This window comes from Odontesthes bonariensis, chromosome 14 (assembly GCF_027942865.1).
Source record: "Odontesthes bonariensis isolate fOdoBon6 chromosome 14, fOdoBon6.hap1, whole genome shotgun sequence".
NCBI classification, from domain to species: Eukaryota; Metazoa; Chordata; class Actinopteri; order Atheriniformes; family Atherinopsidae; genus Odontesthes; species Odontesthes bonariensis.
The window spans coordinates 4886666-4904847 of record NC_134519.1 but is presented as its reverse complement, the minus strand read 5'-3'; the positions used below and the strand labels follow the sequence as shown (position 1 = coordinate 4904847).

Genomic DNA, 18182 nt, shown 5'->3' with positions numbered 1-18182 from the left:
CGATTCCACGCCTTGCATTTGATCGAACTCGTCCTACAGATTTAATGCTACAGACTTCAAACTTGGCCAGGTTACTCTTAAGACATGGGGGGGGAAAAATCATGGGGAAACTTTTCCAAACTCTGAACGGTGTGGGCGTGGCCAAGCGGTGAAAATCATGTGATGGCGTCTGTGATTTGAAAGCCTTATCATCATCACAAGGTCATGAAACTTGGCACACACGTCCACCCTGACGACCTCGTACGTATGTAAAGGGTATCGTGTGTGGGCGGAGCAAAATGGCTCAGTGGCGCCCCCTATAAATTTTCAAAAACCCCTCCACATTGGGGTTATTATGTGCTCGTACGTACGCAGAGGGTATTGTGCATCTGGGCAGAGCTGCGCGACTACGGCGATAAGCGCATGCCCAACGTGCGCACATCTCGGTCCCGCATACAGCTGCTTGCAGCTTTCTAGTTTTATTTGTTTCTCTTTATGGTTTTTTAAGTATTTTTAATGCTTCTTACACTTCCTGCTGCAATGCTTTTATTTTATGTGAAGCACTTTGAATTCTTTCGACGAATACATAACTAAACGGGATATTTAAGCTGTATTTTATTCACTAATTCGACCTCTTTCACGTGGCTTCTACTGAAACTTAGTTCTCTGTGATTCCTCCAGCTTTGCCGTTGGTCCAGGTGGATGAAAAGGGGGAAAAGGTGCGACCCAATCAGAACCGCTGCATCGTGATCCTCAGAGAAGTTCCAGAGAGCACACCCATAGAGGTCAGTGATGACGCATTTATGTGTTTCACCCCCAGAATACCTGTTTTTAATCAACAGTTTGCTCTCATCATTATTATGTGGTAAATCTGCTTATTGAACATCTGAGTTATCAGAATGAACCATGGCAGCACTTTATAACACCGGTTAAGACCACACATTTCACATACTTCCCATAGTTTTCTCCACCCAGGCGGCCGCAGCACATGTTTGTATTGTTGTGTCACATTTAAGCCACTTAAAGAAACCCACAGAGTAAAATAAGCAGCATGTTTACAGAGTTTATGTACTTATCTGCTTAATCAAGGAGAGAGAGTTTCTATGCAGAGGACGCAGCTCTTTTCATTTAATTCTAACAACCAACATCTGAGGAACGTTTCCAGCTCCTCTTTGAGAGTATGCCACGAAGACTGAAGGGGGTCCAACCTTTAAATAGCAAGGTGTGCCTAATAAAGTGGCCGCTGTGTTTAAACCAAACGTTAAGCTAACAGATGAGATGCATAAATGAGAATGTTTCATGGAGCTTTCAGGGCATGATGATATTTATATTCTGTCACTCTGTAGTGACTGACATGAAGCCTCACAAACTATCAGAGGTGGGCAGAGCAGCCAAAAACTGTACTCAAGTAAAAGTACTGTTACTTCAGAATAATATGACTCAAGTAAAAGTAAAAAGTATTCATCCAAATAATTACTTGAGTAAGAGTAAAAAAGTGCTCGGTGAAAAAACTACTCAAGTACTGAGTAACTGCTGAGTAACGTCTGATTTATTTGTTAACACAAGCATTCAATCAGACAGACAAAAATACTAAATAATCATCTTTAGGCCAATTAGAGTTCATCCAATTGATAAAATAAATTAAAATGAATTAATTAATTACAAAATAGCTTAAATTAAAATAATCCAGGTAAATTCAAGAACTTCAATAAAGAATAAAAGAGACTTAGGAAATGTTTAAAACATATGTAACCCATATGTAACCTAAAAAACAAACATTCACCTATCCATGGGGGAAAAAACGAGTTTAGGAAACTTAGCGCTACATGTTTCCTCAAGTTAGATGTTGAGTTTCTGCTGAAATGTGCGTTTGTTTTGGTTGACACAGAAGACACATAATGTAGCTGCTGTTTCTCACTCTTTGTAAGGTAAACATGCTTTCAGTATGAGGCCTCGTCTGCGTCTTCATTTCCCACCGTTGGTTCTGACATTTTTCATCCGTTTCTTTGTTTGTTTGCTACGACTGCTAATGCTAAAGCTAACCCGTCCCGCCGCTGAGATCGAGTACGGTCACGTGACCAGACTGCACGGCTGCGTCTGATTGGTGGAACACAGTCAGGTGGTAGAGCCTTTGGCGGAAGTCTCTCTCTCTGTCAGAATAAAACATTAAAATGAGGCGTACGCGGGGGGATAAAAATAATGAGGCGTAGAATACCAAAGAGGTAAGAAGAAAAGTAACCAGCTCATTGTAGCCTAATGTAGCGGAGTAAGAGGACAGTTTCTGCTGCACACATCTACTCAAGTAAAAGTAAAAAGTATAGAGATTTAAAACTACTCCTAGAAGTATAATTATTTCAAAAACATACTCAAATAAATGTAACTCGTTACTACCCACCTCTGCAAACTATTCAGAGCCAGAACAGTCATTCACAACATGACTCAGGCAGGCTAATCGGCCTTTTTTAGCTGTAATGATAGTGAGGTGTTTGGCTAACCTGGTTAACTACAGATCAGTGTGCCGTCATGTTGTCGGACCGGTTGTGTCTTTAGGTCGTCAAAGTTTTATCTCGACAGCTCATGGGGGCGTGGCCAGAAGCCAGTAATGTTTGATGACTGCATGGACTGAGCCTGCAACAGTCTGAAAACAGTGTTTCTGCCTCTGTTGGTCATAAAATCTGAGATGGACTTTGATGTTTAACTGCATCAGCAGCCAGAACCGGTTTCCTGTCCCGCTCTCACGCCACGATAAATGAAGTTGTTGTTTAACCAGCCGAACCTTTGCTTTTCAACCCATCTGGTGACGCTGCGTAACAAAGTCAAACTGTTTCCCGTTTCCTTTCACAGGAGGTCGAAGCCCTTTTTAAAGGAGACAAATTACCCAAGTTCATCAACTGTGAATTTGCCTACAACGACAACTGGTTCATCACCTTTGAATCGGAGGCCGATGCTCAGCAGGTAACGAACATGATTCCCTTAAATCGTTGTGACAGAACTCACTTCTGGTTTTAGTTTCCCAGCGTTTGATTCGCCTAAAAACTCTTCTTTAACGTGCACTTTGGTCCAGATTCAGAGTCCAAGCATGAAAGTTATGTCATGTCTCTTTATTGCATTTAGATTAGATTGTGACTTAATGCTGTTGTGTCCACTTTGTCCTTTAAAGGCATATCAGTATCTCCGTGAGGAAGTGAAGACGTTTCAAGGGAAGCCGATAAAGGTAGCTGACGCCATCTCTACATAAAGCTTTTCCTTTAAGGGAAGAATGTATGGAAGTTTTTCTGTGCCATTTTGAATGATTTTCAAATCTTGAATTTTTACAGCATCAAAATCAGACTTTGAATTTGAAAAACCAACAGTGTAAAAAAAAAAATCAATTTCTAAAAACAAAAATCAGTGGAAAAAAATTCAGTGGAAAAAGAACCAGACTTTTTTTTCCATTGAATTTTTTGAAGTTGAATTTTTAAAAATAATTGTAAATTATTGTCATAACATTTATACCATGGATATTATTTGAAATTAAGGTTTGTAAGTCCCACAGCGTTGTCAGTGGACATTTGTATGTTTTCTGTATGCGTTCCGAGACCTTGTGATTTACAAATTAAGCTGTGTGTGTGTGTGTATATGTATGTGTATGTATATATATATATATATATATATATATATATATATATATATATATATATATATATATATATAGTGCTTAATAATAATTCAATATAATTTTAAGAAAAAATAGTATATTGGGATATACGTCGTTATCGGGATATAAGATTTTGTCCATATCGCACAGCACTACAGGGAAACTTCATCTTGTTGTAAATACTCACTTTCACCAAACTGTTGCTACTTTTCTTCTGTCTTTTATCTGCTGTGATTCTAAGACTAATTCACAGCCTTTTAAAGGGTTTGAAGCTCAATTTAAGCACCCCTGTCCTTAAAAACAGGCTTGTATGTTTGTATGAGTCAGAAATGAAGCGTAATTAATCAGTTTTTAGCGTTCACAGGTGTCACGACGTCTCGTTTTTAAAACCGTTCCACTCATGGTTAAATCTGCTCGTAGCAGCCGGAGTTAACCTTAAACCAGCAGTTTCCAATATAACTGCTCTTTGTTTGCTTTTAAATATAATAAATGACCACTGCAGCAGTTCTGCACGATTAACTGAACATCGAGATGGACTTTACTCAGCTGTTGCTGCAATTTACCGTTTTAATTCAGGCCAAAACTTTAATAATGCAGCCTGTTTGCTTAAAAAGGTGCACATGCATATTTAATGTTCAGAGGTGGGCTCCCATCGCCGTCCTAATGCTTTGTAAATGCTTTGTAAACAGTCACACTTTAAGTACGTCGTACCCACGATGAGCGCTGCAGAGGTTTAATCTCCAATAAAACCTCAGTTTTATTAAACCTGAGATAACGGAGGTTTTATTGGAGATTAAACCTGAGATAACTGAGGTTTTATTAGAGATTAAACCTGAGATAACTGAGGTTTTATTGGAGATTAAACCTGAGATAACTGAGGTTTTATTGGAGATTAAACCTGAGATAACTGAGGTTTTATTGGAGATTAAACCTGAGATAACTGAGGTTTTATTGGAGATTAAACCTGTGATAACTGAGGTTTTATTAGAGATTAAACCTGAGATAACGGAGGTTTTATTGGAGATTAAACCTGAGATAACGGAGGTTTTTATTGGAGATTAAACCTGAGATAACTGAGGTTTTATTGGAGATTAAACCTGAGATAACGGAGGTTTTATTGGAGATTAAACCTGAGATAACTGAGGTTTTATTGGAGATTAAACCTGAGATAACTGAGGTTTTATTGGAGATTAAACCTGAGATAACTGAGGTTTTATTGGAGATTAAACCTGAGATAACTGAGGTTTTATTGGAGATTAAACCTGAGATAACTGAGGTTTTATTGGAGATTAAACCTGAGATAACGGAGGTTTTATTGGAGATTAAACCTGAAATAACGGAGGTTTTTATTGGAGATTAAACCTGAAATAACGGAGGTTTTATTGGAGATTAAACCTGAGATAACTGAGGTTTTATTGGAGATTAAACCTGAGATAACTGAGGTTTTATTGGAGATTAAACCTGAGATAACTGAGGTTTTATTGGAGATTAAACCTGAGATAACTGAGGTTTTATTGGAGATTAAACCTGAGATAACTGAGGTTTTATTGGAGATTAAACCTGAAATAACGGAGGTTTTTATTGGAGATTAAGCCTGAGATAACGGAGGTTTTATTGGAGATTAAACCTGAGATAACTGAGGTTTTATTGGAGATTAAACCTGAGATAACTGAGGTTTTATTAGAGATTAAGCCTGAGATAACCGAGGTTTTATTGGAGATTAAACCTGAGATAACGGAGGTTTTATTGGAGATTAAACCTGAGATAACTGAGGTTTTATTGGAGATTAAACCTGAGATAACGGAGGTTTTTATTGGAGATTAAACCTGAGATAACTGAGGTTTTATTGGAGATTAGGCCTGAGATAACGGAGGTTTTATTGGAGATTAAACCTGAGATAACCAAGGTTTTATTGGAGATTAAACCTGAGATAACGGAGGTTTTATTGGAGATTAAGCCTGAGATAACGGAGGTTTTATTGGAGATTAAACCTGAGATAACTGAGGTTTTATTGGAGATTAAACCTGAGATAACTGAGGTTTTATTGGAGATTAAACCTGAGATAACGGAGGTTTTATTGGAGATTAAACCTGAAATAACGGAGGTTTTTATTGGAGATTAAACCTGAAATAACGGAGGTTTTATTGGAGATTAAACCTGAGATAACTGAGGTTTTATTGGAGATTAAACCTGAGATAACTGAGGTTTTATTGGAGATTAAACCTGAGATAACTGAGGTTTTATTGGAGATTAAACCTGAGATAACTGAGGTTTTATTGGAGATTAAACCTGAGATAACTGAGGTTTTATTGGAGATTAAACCTGAAATAACGGAGGTTTTTATTGGAGATTAAGCCTGAGATAACGGAGGTTTTATTGGAGATTAAACCTGAGATAACTGAGGTTTTATTGGAGATTAAACCTGAGATAACTGAGGTTTTATTAGAGATTAAGCCTGAGATAACTGAGGTTTTATTGGAGATTAAACCTGAGATAACGGAGGTTTTATTGGAGATTAAACCTGAGATAACTGAGGTTTTATTGGAGATTAAACCTGAGATAACGGAGGTTTTTATTGGAGATTAAACCTGAGATAACTGAGGTTTTATTGGAGATTAGGCCTGAGATAACGGAGGTTTTATTGGAGATTAAACCTGAGATAACCAAGGTTTTATTGGAGATTAAACCTGAGATAACGGAGGTTTTATTGGAGATTAAGCCTGAGATAACGGAGGTTTTATTGGAAATTAAACCTGAGATAACTGAGGTTTTATTGGAGATTAAACCTGAGATAACTGAGGTTTTATTGGAGATTAAACCTGAGATAACTGAGGTTTTATTGGAGATTAAACCTGAGATAACTGAGGTTTTATTGGAGATTAAACCTGAGATAACTGAGGTTTTATTGGAGATTAAACCTGAGATAACGGAGGTTTTATTGGAGATTAAACCTGAAATAACGGAGGTTTTTATTGGAGATTAAACCTGAGATAACTGAGGTTTTATTGGAGATTAAACCTGAGATAACTGAGGTTTTATTGGAGATTAAACCTGAGATAACTGAGGTTTTATTGGAGATTAAGCCTGAGATAACGGAGGTTTTATTGGAGATTAAACCTGAGATAACCGAGGTTTTATTGGAGATTAAACCTGAGATAACGGAGGTTTTATTGGAGATTAAACCTGAGATAACTGAGGTTTTATTGGAGATTAAACCTGAGATAACTGAGGTTTTATTGGAGATTAAACCTGAGATAACTGAGGTTTTATTGGAGATTAAACCTGAGATAACGGAGGTTTTATTGGAGATTAAACCTGAAATAACGGAGGTTTTTATTGGAGATTAAACCTGAAATAACGGAGGTTTTATTGGAGATTAAACCTGAGATAACTGAGGTTTTATTGGAGATTAAACCTGAGATAACTGAGGTTTTATTGGAGATTAAACCTGAGATAACTGAGGTTTTATTGGAGATTAAACCTGAGATAACTGAGGTTTTATTGGAGATTAAACCTGAGATAACTGAGGTTTTATTGGAGATTAAACCTGAAATAACGGAGGTTTTTATTGGAGATTAAGCCTGAGATAACGGAGGTTTTATTGGAGATTAAACCTGAGATAACTGAGGTTTTATTGGAGATTAAACCTGAGATAACTGAGGTTTTATTAGAGATTAAGCCTGAGATAACCGAGGTTTTATTGGAGATTAAACCTGAGATAACGGAGGTTTTATTGGAGATTAAACCTGAGATAACTGAGGTTTTATTGGAGATTAAACCTGAGATAACGGAGGTTTTTATTGGAGATTAAACCTGAGATAACTGAGGTTTTATTGGAGATTAGGCCTGAGATAACGGAGGTTTTATTGGAGATTAAACCTGAGATAACCAAGGTTTTATTGGAGATTAAACCTGAGATAACGGAGGTTTTATTGGAGATTAAGCCTGAGATAACGGAGGTTTTATTGGAGATTAAACCTGAGATAACTGAGGTTTTATTGGAGATTAAACCTGAGATAACTGAGGTTTTATTGGAGATTAAACCTGAGATAACGGAGGTTTTATTGGAGATTAAACCTGAAATAACGGAGGTTTTTATTGGAGATTAAACCTGAAATAACGGAGGTTTTATTGGAGATTAAACCTGAGATAACTGAGGTTTTATTGGAGATTAAACCTGAGATAACTGAGGTTTTATTGGAGATTAAACCTGAGATAACTGAGGTTTTATTGGAGATTAAACCTGAGATAACTGAGGTTTTATTGGAGATTAAACCTGAGATAACTGAGGTTTTATTGGAGATTAAACCTGAAATAACGGAGGTTTTTATTGGAGATTAAGCCTGAGATAACGGAGGTTTTATTGGAGATTAAACCTGAGATAACTGAGGTTTTATTGGAGATTAAACCTGAGATAACTGAGGTTTTATTAGAGATTAAGCCTGAGATAACCGAGGTTTTATTGGAGATTAAACCTGAGATAACGGAGGTTTTATTGGAGATTAAACCTGAGATAACTGAGGTTTTATTGGAGATTAAACCTGAGATAACGGAGGTTTTTATTGGAGATTAAACCTGAGATAACTGAGGTTTTATTGGAGATTAGGCCTGAGATAACGGAGGTTTTATTGGAGATTAAACCTGAGATAACCAAGGTTTTATTGGAGATTAAACCTGAGATAACGGAGGTTTTATTGGAGATTAAGCCTGAGATAACGGAGGTTTTATTGGAAATTAAACCTGAGATAACTGAGGTTTTATTGGAGATTAAACCTGAGATAACTGAGGTTTTATTGGAGATTAAACCTGAGATAACTGAGGTTTTATTGGAGATTAAACCTGAGATAACTGAGGTTTTATTGGAGATTAAACCTGAGATAACTGAGGTTTTATTGGAGATTAAACCTGAGATAACGGAGGTTTTATTGGAGATTAAACCTGAAATAACGGAGGTTTTTATTGGAGATTAAACCTGAGATAACTGAGGTTTTATTGGAGATTAAACCTGAGATAACTGAGGTTTTATTGGAGATTAAACCTGAGATAACTGAGGTTTTATTGGAGATTAAGCCTGAGATAACGGAGGTTTTATTGGAGATTAAACCTGAGATAACCGAGGTTTTATTGGAGATTAAACCTGAGATAACGGAGGTTTTATTGGAGATTAAACCTGAGATAACTGAGGTTTTATTGGAGATTAAACCTGAGATAACTGAGGTTTTATTGGAGATTAAACCTGAGATAACGGAGGTTTTTATTGGAGATTAAACCTGAGATAACGGAGGTTTTTATTGGAGATTAAACCTGAGATAACTGAGGTTTTATTGGAGATTAAACCTGAGATAACTGAGGTTTTATTGGAGATTAGGCCTGAGATAACGGAGGTTTTATTGGAGATTAAACCTGAGATAACGGAGGTTTTATTGGAGATTAAACCTGAGATAACTGAGGTTTTATTGGAGATTAAACCTGAGATAACGGAGGTTTTATTGGAGATTAAGCCTGAAATAACGGAGGTTTTATTGGAGATTAAACCTGAGATAACGGAGGTTTTATTAGAGATTAAACCTGAGATAACGGAGGTTTTATTAGAGATTAAACCTGAGAAAACTGAGGTTTTATTGGAGATTAAACCTGAGATAACCAAGGTTTTATTGGAGATTAAACCTGAGAAAACTGAGGTTTTATTGGAGATTAAACTTGAGATAACTGAGGTTTTTATTAGAGATTAAACCTGAGATAACTGAGGTTTTATTGGAGATTAAACCTGAGACAACTGAGGTTTTATTGGAGATTAAACCTGAGACAACTGAGGTTTTATTGGAGATTAAACCTGAGATAACTGAGGTTTTTATTAGAGATTAAACCTGAGATAACTGAGGTTTTTATTGGAGATTAAACCTGAGATAACTGAGGTTTTATTGGAGATTAAACCTGAGATAACTGAGGTTTTATTGGAGATTAAACCTGAGAAAACTGAGGTTTTTATTAGAGATTAAACCTGAGATAACGGAGGTTTTATTGGAGATTAAACCTGAGATAACTGAGGTTTTATTGGAGATTAAGCCTGAGATAACTGAGGTTTTATTGGAGATTAAACCTGAGATAACAGAGGTTTTATTGGAGATTAAACCTGAGATAACAGAGGTTTTATTAGAGATTAAACCTGAGAAAACTGAGGTTTTATTAGAGATTAAACCTGAGAAAACTGAGGTTTTATTGGAGATTAAACCTGAGATAACTGAGGTTTTATTGGAGATTAAACCTGAGATAACTGAGGTTTTATTAGAGATTAAACCTGAGAAAACTGAGGTTTTATTGGAGATTAAACCTGAGATAACTGAGGTTTTATTGGAGATTAAACCTGAGATTAAACCTGAGATAACCGAGGTTTTATTGGAGATTAAGCCTGAGAAAACTGAGGTTTTATTGGAGATTAAACCTGAGATAACCGAGGTTTTTATTGGAGATTAAGCCTGAGATAACGGAGGTTTTATTAGAGATTAAACCTGAGATAACGGAGGTTTTATTAGAGATTAAACCTGAGATAACTGAGGTTTTATTAGAGATTAAACCTGAGAAAACTGAGGTTTTATTGGAGATTAAGCCTGAGATTAAACCTAAATGTTTAGAGCTGCAGGCCTATCTGAAAAACGCATCGTGTGTTGGGTCGTCTCTGTTCTGTGAGTACCTGACGGCGTTGTCCCCCCACCAGGCGAGGATAAAGGCGAAGGCAATCGCTATCAACACTTTCATGCCAAAGAACGGATACCGGCCGGTGGAGGTGAACCCGTACGCCCAGCAGCGCTACACATCCTACTACATCCCGCCGGTCTACAGCCCGCAGCAGCAGTTCCCTCTGTACAGCCTCATCACGCCGCAGGCCTGGTCCACCACGCACAGCTTCATCGACCCCGCGCTGGTAAGACGCTCCGCGAATAACTTCCCATCTAATGCAGGCTTTGAGAGTAAAAGGTTTGGAAACTTTCAGGAGCTTCAGTCTGAGGGGAAACGAGTCCACAGCAGGGACACGTTTCACTTTCTCTTTTATACGCCGTCGCCCTGTTTCAGGTCCTAAACTCAGTAAATACAGCCTCAGATATTTAACTAAACTAAGGCAGAAAGCAGGAGGTGAAAGACTAAAGCTCACTGCGAGTTAGTAGCTTGTCGAGCGACTTTTAGCAGCACTGACTTTAAGTAATAGTTTAAAATAATCTTAGATATTGTAACTGTGTCTTAGGCTGTGTTCGAAGCCACATACTGCATACTACATACTACATGCTACATACTACATCCTGCATACTACATACTGCCTACTACATACTACATGCTGCATACTGTATACTACATACTGCATACTACATACTACATACTGCATACTACATGCTGCATACTGTATACTACATACTGCAAACTACATACTGCATACTATATACTACATACTGCATACTACATACTGCATACTACATGCTGCATACTACATGCTGCATACTGTATACTACATACTGCATACTGCATACTACATACTGCCTACTACATACTGTATACTACATACTACATACTGCCTACTACATACTACATGCTGCATACTGTATACTACATACTGCATACTACATACTGTATACTACATACTGCATACTACATACTACATGCTGCATACTGTATACTACATACTGCATACTACATACTGTATACTACATACTGCCTACTACATACTGCATACTACATACTGTATACTACATACTGCCTACTACATACTGCATACTACATACTGCATACTACATACTGCATACTACATACTACATGCTGCATACTGTATACTACATACTGCATACTACATACTACATGCTGCATACTGTATACTACATACTGCATACTACATACTGTATACTACATACTGTATACTACATACTGTATACTACATACTGCCTACTACATACTGTATACTACATACTACATACTGCCTACTACATGCTGCATACTGTATACTACATACTGCATACTACATACTGTATACTACATACTGCATACTACATACTACATGCTGCATACTGTATACTACATACTGCATACTACATACTACATGCTGCATACTGTATACTACATACTGTATACTACATACTGCATACTACATACTGCCTACTACATACCACATACTGCATACTTCCATACTACATACTCATCGATCAGACAGTATGGAGAGCGTTTACCCACAATGCATTTCTCTCCTGCCGAGCCAAAATCAGCCGGCCTGAAGCTGATTTCTCTTAAGCTCTAAACTCTGTAAACTTTAGCAACATTTGAAACATTTTCAGGTGAGAAAGTAGTCGTTTAGATCCCCAACGTGTTGAAAACCTGACAAAATACCGGCTGTTTACAATTTTGTTCCCACGAATTCGGCGCTACTAAAGCTAGCCGCAGTGAGCAACGCACTTCTGGTTATTTTCACAAAATAAAATACCCGTTGCCTTTTATCATAGGGAAAGCCATTACCATACAATTGGTGCTTTTGTTTTGAAAACAGGAAGTGAACTTACCCTCGTTGTAGCTAGCTTGAAACTGCCGTTTTGACAGGAAATGACGATCGGCGACGTCACGTTACGTTGCATCTTGGGTAGTTTGAGTATGAGTAGTAACCTCATGATGCATACCCAACATTTCGGAGAATCTAGTATGCATCCGGGAACTTCTCGCTTACTCAAACTCGCATACTAACTCAAAAAGTTAGTATGAGTAGTAGGAGAAGTATGCTGTATGCCAATAACTCAGTTCTGAAGTTAGACTTGCTTATTTATTTTATTCATGTGACAAAAACTGAGAGAGAAAGTAGAAGCAGTGTGTGAAAAACTAAGTGAACCCCTGATCCAGCAGCTTTAGCAGCGATAAGTTGGCCCACTCTTCCTTCCAGCGTTGGTTTAAGGTCCCACCTGGACTGGACCATCCCGTTCCCTCCTTTTATTCTCTGTAGTTTTACTCCACTGATTTGTCTTGTTTTTATTCACCAGGTCGCCCCGTTTCACAACAACCAGTTCATCAACGGGTTTACATCCCACAACTTCAAACCAGCGACGTCGCACCTCTCTGTCAGACACTTCTCACCCAGGAACAGGTTCGTGACCGCGAGCATCCACAAATCCATCGAATAAGCTGCCCCAAGGCATCTTTAAATGCTGTTTTCTCAAAATCACTTATCAATATCTCAGCCTATGGAGCACCTACTAACACCAAACTTTCCAGTTATACACTTAGCACTATTCTGAAGATATTTACAGAAGGATTTGTTGATAAATCATTCCTGGCCTGATTTATGTGACATTATAATAAAAAGATATGGCGAAAATCAATGCTTTTTAAGGTTATGGACAGTATATTTTGATTTCCTAGGAAATGAAAGCAGATATCCTGAAATCCCTCTGTAATTTTCTTTTCATTTTGTGTGTAAACAAAATGAAAAAAAGAATTTTGCACCTGGCTTTATCATATGTTCAGAACCATCTTCCGGAAATATACGCGAATTTGCGCATATTTAATGAGATAATGCCTAATTTACATAATTAAACGTACAAATTTCTAAAATTTGTAATACATTTTTTTTTTCATACTTGTTTAAGTAATCAACAGAGGAAGTTTCATGGTGATATCTGTTATTTTAAAATATTACCCTATTCACCTGTAACGTCTCGCCTTAAACAAATCAGCAGGACTTGTATTTAAAGTGATCCAGAAGCTCTTTTCTTGTATCTGTCGTGTGGTTTTTACTGGTCTACAATAAGCGAACATCAGAAGCATCGTGCACGAGTTTATTCTCCAGACTTTCTCCTCTTCAGCGCGTCACTCTTAACTCAAATGTTCCCGCAGGAATCACAGTAAACCTCACTTGAGGCCGACCATCCCCACGGCGGACCGCAGCACCGGGCTCCTGGACAGCCCCGGGCTCTTCGCCAGCTTCCCCAGCGAGAGGCTCAACGGGGTTCGCAGCAGCCCGCCGACGCGACTTCCCACCAGCCAGCCCAGAACCAGGTTATCCTCCACTGCGGCCTTTCCTCGCAGAGACGCCGGGGGCACCGGGCGGGTCACAGAGCCCGCCACCACAGACTACTCCCTGGGTGTCGGCAGAGGAAGGTAGGACTCTCCTCCAGACCTTGAAAAGTCTTGAATTTTGTGTGAAAGTCTTAATAAAGTATGGAAAATAAATGTATGGTAGAATTTTACAGTATGCTGAAAGGCATTGTGAAATGAGAAATGGGAAGGTAGGCTATAAAACTATAATTTTACTAACTGGTCACGTGCTGTATTAGCCTAATGGGATGAGATGTGAGTGAAGAGACTGAATTCTACATCCATTCATTTTTTTTTAATAGATAGTTTTTGTGACACTTGTTTGATGTAAAATTCATGTACTTGTGATTTTCATGTTTTGAAACGTTTTCATCAGTAAAAGCATAATTTACTGTGAATAATGCATTTGTTCGTTGAATACTAGCCTATAAAAATTAACATTTCTAATAAACACAGTTGGTACAGTCTCAACCAATGAAGTAGGCAGTAGGCACACAAGTTACAAGTACATAAAGTTAATTGGGGGGAAAAAATATCAGTTTTAAAAAAGTCTGGAATTTTAATTTGGAAAAAGAGCAAGCACCCTGCAAGTCGACTCGTTGCTGTTTTGATGACTTGTTACTTGTCTTGAGAAAAAACAAAAGACTTGAGACTCGATTCGGACTTGGAAGTTAAAGACTCGGCACTTGACTTGAGACACGATGACTTGAAGGACTTGAGTGTTAAGCATCTAGCATAACTTCCAACTTTGTTCCTCATCTGAAGATCCATTCTGACCAGTAAGTGCTCGTCAAATTAGCTAATATTATCCTGTTAGCCTAGTCGGTAGTTAGCTAACGTTAGCTTGATATGATACGGGGTGGACAGGTTGGACACATTGGCCAATGATGTTTACTGACAGTTACTTATGTCTTTGTGTTTTCACTTTATTAAGATCAGATTCTGCAGGTAAAATTGCAATAATAAGGTGACTTTACTTTGACTTGACTTGCCCTGTTACGGGACTTGACTTGCCTGAGAAAAAATTACTTGGGACTCACTTGAGACTTGCACATGTGTGATTAGTCCCATCTCTGAAAATATAGCACCAAAGAGGCTCTGAAAGCAACACTAGCACCTCTTCAGATCCATGAAACAGTCAGAAGTGTGTAAAGTTGAGTCCCCTTGAGGGATGTTTGTAAATTGAGATGTTCTCTTTCTTAAAGGAAAAATGTTTCTGCTTCTAGGAAAAAGAGGGACGAAAAGTTTACAGTAAGTACTGTTTTTTTTTTTTTTCCCCTTTTACGTTCCAGTACAACAGTTTCAGTTAAAAGTGACTTAAGTAGGGAATGAATTCCTCGTGTTTTCCGTCCCTGTGAGCATTGTGAGCGGTCACCATACCCCCTGCTGTCTGTCACTTTGGCTTCACCCCGTTTCCTTTGCGTTTACCCCGCAGAGAGTGGCTCCCCAGTCACCGCCTCCTCCTCCCAAACCTCCATCTCCGAGCTTTGAGCTCGGCCTCTCCAGCTTTCCTCCGCTTCCCGGAGCAGCCGGCCAACTCAAAACCGACGACGTATTCGACAACCGGTTAGCCACCAGTGTGGTTGTTGGACCCACCAAGGAACGGGTAAAACTTAACACCACAACCTTCAATTCTGTTCGTTATTATTGAGTCTTTGGGATGTATGCGTCACCCTTTTGCTCCTCTGCTCGGCACAAATACTGAAGAATACACAGAGTAAATAAGATGTTTATTTAAACCTGAACATGGCAGCAAACCCGCTGGAACGAGCAGTTCTTCTGTATGTTGTTGTCCAGGCTCCACTCGTCAGCGTTGTGGCGTTCTGATGGGCTCACATGCGCCTTCGGTTTGGTTTCCCACAACTAAAGGAACCAGTTTCTCCAGCTGAAAGCTGCTTATATTTGATATTTGAGCCAGAGTTTCCCTTTTGTTTCTGGGTCAGTTTGTTCCAGACTGAGATTCTGCAGCTGCAGTGTGACATTGATTTTATCCAGGGTTAGGGTCATGTTCCTCGAGTAAATCCAGGGTTAGGGTCATGTTTATTGAGTTTATCTAGGGTTAGGGTCATGTTCCCCGAGTTTATCTAGGGTTAGGGTCATGTTCCCCGAGTTTATCTAGGGTTAGGGTCATGTTCCCCGAGTTTATCTAGGGTTAGGGTCATGTTCCCCGAGTTTATCTAGGGTTAGGATCATGTTCCCTGAGTTTATTTAGGGTAAGGGTCATGTTCCTCGAGTTTATCTAGGGTTAGGGTCATGTTCCCCGAGTTTATCTAGGGTAAGGGTCATGTTCCTCGAGTTTATCTAGGGTTAGGATCATGTTCCCTGAGTTTATTTAGGGTAAGGGTCATGTTCCTCGAGTTTATCTAGGGTTAGGGTCATGTTCCCCGAGTTTATCTAGGGTTAGGGTCATGTTCCCCGAGTTTATTTAGGGTAAGGGTCATGTTCCCCGAGTTTATCTAGGGTTAGGGTCATGTTCCCCGAGTTTATCTAGGGTTAGGGTCATGTTCCCTGAGTTTTTCTGGGGTTAGGGTCATGTTTACTGAGTTAATCTAGAGTTAGGATCATGTTCCCCGAGTTTATTTAGGGTTAGGGTCATGTTTACTGAGTTTATTTAGGCTTAGGGTCATGTTCCCCGAGTTTATCTAGGGTTAGGATCATGTTCCCTGAGTTTATCTGGGGTTAGGGTCATGTTTACTGAGTTAATCTAGAGTTAGGATCATGTTCCCCGAGTTTATCCAGGGTTAGGATCATGTTCCCCGAGTTTATCCAGGGTTAGGATCATGTTCCCTGAGTTTATCTGGGGTTAGGGTCATGTTTACTGAGTTAATCTAGAGTTAGGATCATGTTCCCCGAGTTTATTTAGGGTTAGGGTCATGTTCCCCGAGTTTATCTGGGGTTAGGGTCATGTTTACTGAGTTAATCTAGAGTTAGGATCATGTTCCCCGAGTGTATTTAGGGTAAGGGTCATGTTCCTCGAGTTTATTTAGGGTAAGGGTCATGTTCCTCGAGTTTATCTAGGGTTAGGGTCATGTTCCCCGAGTTTATCTAGGGTTAGGATCATGTTCCTCAAGTTTATCCAGGGTTAGGGTCATGTTCCCCGAGTTTATTTAGGCTTAGGGTCATGTTCCAAGAGTTTATCTAGGGTTAGGATCATGTTCCCCGAGTTTATCTAGGGTTAGGATCATGTTCCTCAAGTTTATCCAGGGTTAGGGTCATGTTCCTCGAGTTTATTTAGGCTTAGGGTCATGTTCCTCGAGTTTATCTAGGGTTAGGGTCATGTTCCCCGAGTTTATCTAGGGTTAGGATCATGTTCCTCAAGTTTATCCAGGGTTAGGGTCATGTTCCCCGAGTTTATTTAGGCTTAGGGTCATGTTCCAAGAGTTTATCTAGGGTTAGGATCATGTTCCCTGAGTTTATCTGGGGTTAGGATCATGTTCCCCGAGTTTATTTAGGGTAAGGGTCATGTTCCTCGAGTTTATCTAGGGTTAGGGTCATGTTCCCCGAGTTTATCTAGGGTTAGGGTCATGTACCCCGAGTTTATCTAGGGTTAGGGTCATGTTCCCCGAGTTTATCTAGGGTTAGAGTCATGTTTACTGAGTTTATCTGGGGTTAGGATCATGTTTATTCCTCTTTGTTGATCAAAGTGCTTTACGGTTAGTCAACAGTCAGATATAAATGGAGAGTTTTGTTCCTTTTGAGGCGACTTTTCACACATTCCACAAACTTTGACTGTACGACTCACAGCAGGTCGAATATAACGGTCCAACAGTAGTTTTAAAGGATGGTAAATATGACTGTAACACTGCAGGAAGTCCTGTTTCTGGCCTGTTGGTGTAAAGTTTTGAACTTAATCCGGTGTTTCTCTTAAACGTCTTCCTGTTTGTTTGTGTGTTGATGGAACAGAATGTAAGTGCTGACTCCAGCAGTGGAGGAGCGCTCTCCCCAGCGGCTCCTAAAGAGCGCCTCCGGGCCATCAGCTCCCCGTTGCCCCCAAACTTCCAGCCCTCACCGACCGCCCCGACCGTGACCTCCACCCCGACCCCGACACTGACCCCGACCTCCGGCACGCCGCAGAGTCCTGCCCCCGCTGTCCCAGCAGCGTAAGACCCGCTCCGACGGTGCAGCTCAGCTTCGTAGCCGCTGATTTGACCGGGTTTGATGCCATTTTCTCCCGTTTGTGTTTTTATTTTCAGGGAGGTGAAGGCGACTGAGGCCAAGCCAAAGGAGGTGCAGCTGTCCGTGGAGCGAGTTCCCGGCACTTTGTCCACTGCAAGCAAATCGGTGCAGGTCAACGGCGCCGCCACAGTCAGTATTGATTCGTCTTTGTTTTCTTCTTCTTGACCCCGGACCTTTTTTCAGTCTTTCCTGCCCCTCGGACGCCTCCGTCACCAACAGATCGATCGACTCATCCACAGAAGATTAATTGAAGCCGTAATTCTTCACCATCCACGAATTGATTTGATTTAAAACCTTAAGTCTTGTTCCTTCGAGAAGAGAAAGTTGAATC

The 18182-nt window shown here is 39.5% G+C and overlaps 1 protein-coding gene across 2 annotated transcripts in view; it reads left to right on the top strand.

Moving 5' to 3' along the window:
• The window catches only part of larp4b (La ribonucleoprotein 4B), a 68167-nt gene that overhangs the window by 42513 nt on the left and 7472 nt on the right, over window positions 1-18182 (top strand). The window contains exons 7-16 of one of the 2 annotated variants that reach the window (XM_075482657.1): window positions 661-764; window positions 2824-2934; window positions 3140-3193; window positions 10332-10538; window positions 12622-12725; window positions 13475-13738; window positions 14902-14926; window positions 15111-15281; window positions 17579-17775; window positions 17869-17980. In XM_075482657.1, the coding sequence (XP_075338772.1) occupies window positions 661-764; window positions 2824-2934; window positions 3140-3193; window positions 10332-10538; window positions 12622-12725; window positions 13475-13738; window positions 14902-14926; window positions 15111-15281; window positions 17579-17775; window positions 17869-17980 (1349 nt within the window). Of the gene's footprint in view, window positions 1-660; window positions 765-2823; window positions 2935-3139; window positions 3194-10331; window positions 10539-12621; window positions 12726-13474; window positions 13739-14880; window positions 14927-15110; window positions 15282-17578; window positions 17776-17868; window positions 17981-18182 lie in introns of both variants that reach the window. The other variant, XM_075482655.1, reaches the window with a different exon arrangement.